The sequence below is a fragment of the Electrona antarctica genome (assembly GCF_951216825.1).
Source record: "Electrona antarctica genome assembly, chromosome: 2".
Lineage (NCBI taxonomy): Eukaryota > Metazoa > Chordata > Actinopteri > Myctophiformes > Myctophidae > Electrona > Electrona antarctica.
Window position 1 is genome coordinate 39,833,031 of NC_136807.1, and position 5,603 is coordinate 39,838,633.

Below are 5,603 nucleotides of genomic sequence, written 5' to 3' on the forward strand. Positions count from 1 at the left end.
TCATCTGAACATGGAACATGTCAAACTAGCCCAGGCGCCGCCGATACAATGTTTCTCATGCGCCGTTGCTATGGCACCCGACCACACGACAAATGGCATTCACCCCACCAACTATTCAAAAACACACGTTACTTCCAATGTAATGCCCGTGGAGGGTCTTTACCAGGCGTCGCGATAAAGTCTCGAATTCTTACCTGGCAGCCGATCAAGGTTCCCCCCCCTTTTTTAATTGTCTGGATAGCTGTTTGTTTTCCCAGGCGACGACAGCATCTCCGGGAATTTTTTTCTTTTTTTTCTTTCTTGCCTTGCTTTCTTTTTTTTCTTTTTTTTTCTTTTTTCCTTTACCTGGGAATCCCAAACAACTTCCGGGCCCATGCTGGGATACAGACCGAATAATTGTACAACAGAACTCTTGATCATTCAATTGATTGCCGAATGCATCGATGCATGTGGCACAGTGGCAGGCCACTGTGTCAGGCCACATCATGAGACAACCTGTAGAGAAAGATGCTTTGCTATCATCAGAATTAACCAAATCATCTGTACATTACGCACTTATTTAGACAAATCGAGGAAGTTGTTTCTGAATTAGATATTTAACTAGCTGATCTGATCATAGACGACTAGTTATAGCTAATATATCGGAGCTGATGTCAAAGGCAGTTTTGCGCCGATTCTGCCTCAGCCTAATGTTTCTCACTATATCAACATTTAATTTAAGTATTTGTTGGAGTTAAATAATAGACAGATGCGGATATTTTACGTCTGTAATGTATAATATGCCTATAATAAACAAAGTGGACAATCAATATGACAAGACAATGCAATGCCTATGCAAATTCAATGGGGTGATGTGTTTGTTGTGTTGAAAAATATTCTGAAAATATTCCATGCTGTGCCACAAGATGGCAGCAAAAAGTATTTTATTTATATTTCTGGCCTGGTAAGTAGTCTCATGTGGTCCAGGTACAGGCTGTTGACAGTGACAGTGTAACGTTTTCTATCTAAAGAACAGCAAATTGTAGCATTTTTGGATGACAGTGTAATAATTAAAAGGAAATCATTTGAATCGATTGGGTTTGTATCGCTGCAGCAAAATGTTATAAGCCTCATTGATTTTTATGAACGTCGGCTCAGCTTCTTCCCTGGGATTGTGGTCTGGGTGCCAAGTCTTGGCCAGCTCCCTGTAGCTACGGGTGATTTCCTCAAAAGTGGCCTCTTTGTCTACTAGCAACACCTAGAACAGAAACACATGTACACACATACTCAAACAATGGGCACACTTTGGAAACGTTTGAAAACATGTAGGATATCATACACATATGCAGAAACCTGAAACTTGAGTTAAATTAACACTGTAACATTTTGAAGTACGCTTTCAAGAAGCTCAGGAAGGAAATTGAAAGAACTGTGAGTCATATGTGTCGGTGTTGTCATAAACTCACTTTCAGTGCCTCTTTTTCTCTCTCTGTGTAGTCTTTGAGCAGTATCTCGAGCACTTTCCTCCATGCTTCCTCAGTGTAACCCCCGCCCGCCAGGGCACACAGTATCCGGTATGGGATCAAGAGGATGTACTCCACTGCGCCTCTGAGCCAGGGGAAGAACCAGAAAACATCCAGCAGGGCTGATACACAGTCAGACAGGTAGTATAAAGTAGCTGTAGTGTTATAGAATATACAGTAACCCAGTGGTGCAGAGAATGCCAGCCAGGCCAGGCCTAACCTGTAAAGCCGTGGGCCTAAGAGAGACAGATGGACATTCACGGTTAGCAATTACAATAATTTTCAGAGGTTAATATGTGAAAGAAAAGCAGGCACAGCCGCACAGTAGTATGTTTTAATTTACAAACAATGGGGCTGTAAAAAGAGAGACAGTCATACCAAGTACTTCTGTGCACCCTGTGGGTCGTGGGGGTTTGAACTTGCGGTGCTGTGCAGCAGTAATACTTGCAGCTATGCTGATGGGCAGAGGAGAGAGGCTGCTGCCATAGAATATCGGCGAGGTAATGAGACAAGAGGTCAGAGTCTTTCCCAGGTCTGATGTCTGTTGGCCAACACAAGACACCAGATGCACTCCCGCTCCCACACTCAAAGGCAGAACGATCAAATAGAAGTAACTGAGAAAGTTCAGTCCAATTAGAGCCACAGTGCCAAAGTAGATCCCTACACAAACCTGCCCAGCAAACCTGACAGGGCCCACGGGAGGAGGGACCATTGCAGATCTTGTCCTTACGCCGATTGGCTCTGCCTCTCGATTGGCCTCATTGACGTATGCAGGGATACGGAGAGCGTCTCTTGCCCAACCAAACCCAAACCCTCCTAGGGTTAGCATCCACAAGAGAGCATGACTGTCTCTTCCCAAGTATAAATGATGGAGGCCTAATGGCCCACCTGCAGCCCACAGGGCATATGCTACAGTCACTCTCTTCACCATACTGGCACCTCAGTGATTCAATTCCTGCACCACAGAGGCATCCTTGAAGAGATCCAGCAGGTCTTAATCAAAGAGAAATATGATTAAAAGGGGAGTAACTTAAAGTAAAGGGGAGTTCCGCTTCAACTCCAAGTCTATAGGCATATTTAAGTCCTTGACACATGTTTTTAATAACAAAAATAATCTTGATATACAGTAGAAGAGTAATGGTTAATGCTTGATTCGTGTTGAGCAGTACATACTTACCCTGGAAACCAGATGAATCTGCCAGAGCGGAAATCAATTTGCTCTTGTGTTTTAGTCTGGTCATGTCAGGCTAGATATTAAGGGCCATGACAGAATCATTCCATGTCTAACACACTTCGAAATAAACAAAAACAAAAACAACTGGAAATACAGTAAAAAAAGATGTTGTTACATGTGTTTTAACCTTTGAGCAGAGATAAACCACAGTAAAGATCAGAATCAATAATGTTACATAAAATACCACCCACTATCTAAATCAGTAAGAACATACTAGCATACTGAGTGTGACATGAATGTGACAGTGTGTTCTTCTAAATCATTACGTTACGTATGCCACCATAAGCACCAAATCAGTCCCTGCATATGCTGCATTCATTCATTCACACCACATCAACCTTTTTTTCTCTTCTCAGTCTAACTTTGGTTGTTTGTTTGTATTATGTTAATGGTAATATGGAAATGTTAGAAATGTATTTGTAGATTCTTACCCCAGACAATCTTTCTGTGACTTCCGTGGATCAAACTAGAACATGTTGTTGCAACATTTATGGACTTTGGATTATGACAATGAAACTGATACGCCGCCCTGGATAGAGAAATCAATTAACCCGTGACCATCTCTAGTGTGAAGTGAGGGGCACTCTTATCATTATACATCATCATACATCATCTCGTGAACAACTGAATTTATCTGATTGGTTGGTTACATTTATGTCATATTTGGCATTAATTGTCTCCACCAGGCCGAAGGCATGGGGGGAGAGAGTATGTTTTGCACTCCGTCCGTCCGTCCGTCCGTGTGTGTGTGTGTGTGTGTGTCCGTCCGTCCGTCCGTCCGTCCGTCCTTCCGTCTGTGAACAGCTAATCTCCGGCACCGTTAACCCGGTCGATGCCAAATTTTGCACACACACTCCCTGGATGCCAACGATTAACCTCTGCCCCACAATTTCCAGAACGGCCTGTTATAGCGCCACCAGGAGGCCGCTTAGTGCAAAAGAAGTTTTTGGACAGTACACCTACAGATTTTGTCCCAAAATCACGCAAATTGGTACACAGTCTCTCTAGAGCCATTCAACAAAACGGGTCTTTCAGATTTCTCAGACTCCATCCTGATTGGCTAAGATTGGCTTCCAAAGTTTGCAGGAGTGCTCAGTTTCAAACAAAATGCTGCAAATCATGAACACATCGTGTGATTTCCGTGAAATTGTGCACGCACATTCCCACTAGGCCGAGGAGGAAATGCCACATGAACATTTTCAACTCAGCCTCATGGTGGCGCTATAACTGGCCGAAAAGTGTTTTTACCTCTAACTGCACGGATCTGTGGATAACTTTGTATGCCAACTCCCTAGAGGCCAAGGAAAAACCTTTGCCTGGAATTTTTCACATCTGCTCTTTATAGCGCCACCAGGAGGCCGACATATGTAAAACACATTTTCTAATATTACTCCTTCAGATTTTATCCAAATTTCACGCAAATCGGTACACATGCTCTTCATAGTCATGTGATCAAGACGGGTTTGTTTGATTTCTCATAATCCACCCTCATTGGCTACGATTGGCTTCTAAACTTTTCAGGAGTAGCCCGCTTTCTACCCGCTTTGTACAAATCGCCACAACTACTCAACGCAGCGTCCGATTGTGGTGAAACTGTGCATGCATATTCCCACTAGGCTTTGGAAGAAATGCCACTTGACAGTTTTCAAATCAGCCTCATGGTGGCGCTACAACAGGCCAAGCCGCGTCACACACACACACACACACACACACACACACACACACACACACACACACACACACACACACACACACACACACACACACACACACACATGTTTATATATTGCTCCTAAACATTTGACAAACATCACACACACACTCCTATCCTCCTGGTGGAGACCTGTGCCCAGAAGGGCACTTTTTCTAGTTTCTCCTTTTATTGTCAATGGCAAATATTGAGACGTGTGGGGACAAAACTTTATATAGGAGGGGCTAGCGCCCCTCAAAAAGTAAAAATGTAAAGTATATAAATTAGTATAAAGATGATATTTGGGACGCCAAATAGTATTATTACTCATGTTGTAGGTTACTGTTCGTACAATTTCGACATGAGGTAGCTACTTTTTTAATATACTTTATACTTCTACTCCACTACATCTCAGAGGCACATATACCCCACACATGATTTGACTTGATGAATTTGAATACACAGGACCAGAATGGAAACAAGCCCTCAGGGATTTTTGTGTAATCCTTTTAGCATTACTATGAAATGCAAAACAGGTTTTCAATCAATCAATGACAGCTTTACTTTGCCTTTAGATGATTAATTCAAAACACATTAACAGATAACTGGTTAAGCTACGCAGCATGAGATAAAGTCATTCAATTCAGCCACACATTTACCAGCTGTGCAACATTAATGCTTTAGGCTACTAGTACTAGATCAAATAATATGATTATGAAATGGGCCATTCTGTATAATGTGTAGGCTATCCTACAGGGTTTGGTACTAGTAACATATTTTGTTGTAGCTAGCTACTTCTAGTTCTTCCACCATACCATACCCTGAATAGATAGCTTATGTACACATAGACCTACTGTCTACAAGGGGTTGTGCTACATACATACTATTTGCATAACCACCTGACCGATCTACAATCAAACTTTATCTGCTTGAGCATAATATGGAAATAAGATCTCTAGCATATTTGTGTTTTAGACTTTTGACAGATAGCCTATATGTACAAATTACAAATATGTGTTAAATCCATATGATTTTATTTGTGTCAATAAAACGTGAACCAGTGAATCAATCAATCAATCAATCAGTCAATCAATACTGGTCGACTACCATATAGACTGTAAAAGAAACACCACACCATTCCACAACCACACATCTCTCGGACCGCCCCTCTTTCTCT

The 5,603-nt window shown here is 42.0% G+C and overlaps 1 protein-coding gene across 1 annotated transcript; it reads right to left on the reverse strand.

Moving 5' to 3' along the window:
• Positions 1 to 1,060: 1,060 nt before the first annotated feature.
• On the reverse strand, positions 1,061 to 2,433 carry dnajc22 (DnaJ (Hsp40) homolog, subfamily C, member 22; the record flags this gene model as incomplete). Its single annotated transcript, XM_079518356.1, has 3 exons — positions 1,061 to 1,237; positions 1,446 to 1,738; positions 1,881 to 2,433. The coding sequence occupies 3 exons, from the start codon at positions 2,431 to 2,433 to the stop codon at positions 1,061 to 1,063; spliced, it is 1,023 nt and encodes a 340-aa protein (XP_079374482.1).
• Positions 2,434 to 5,603: the final 3,170 nt, after the last annotated feature.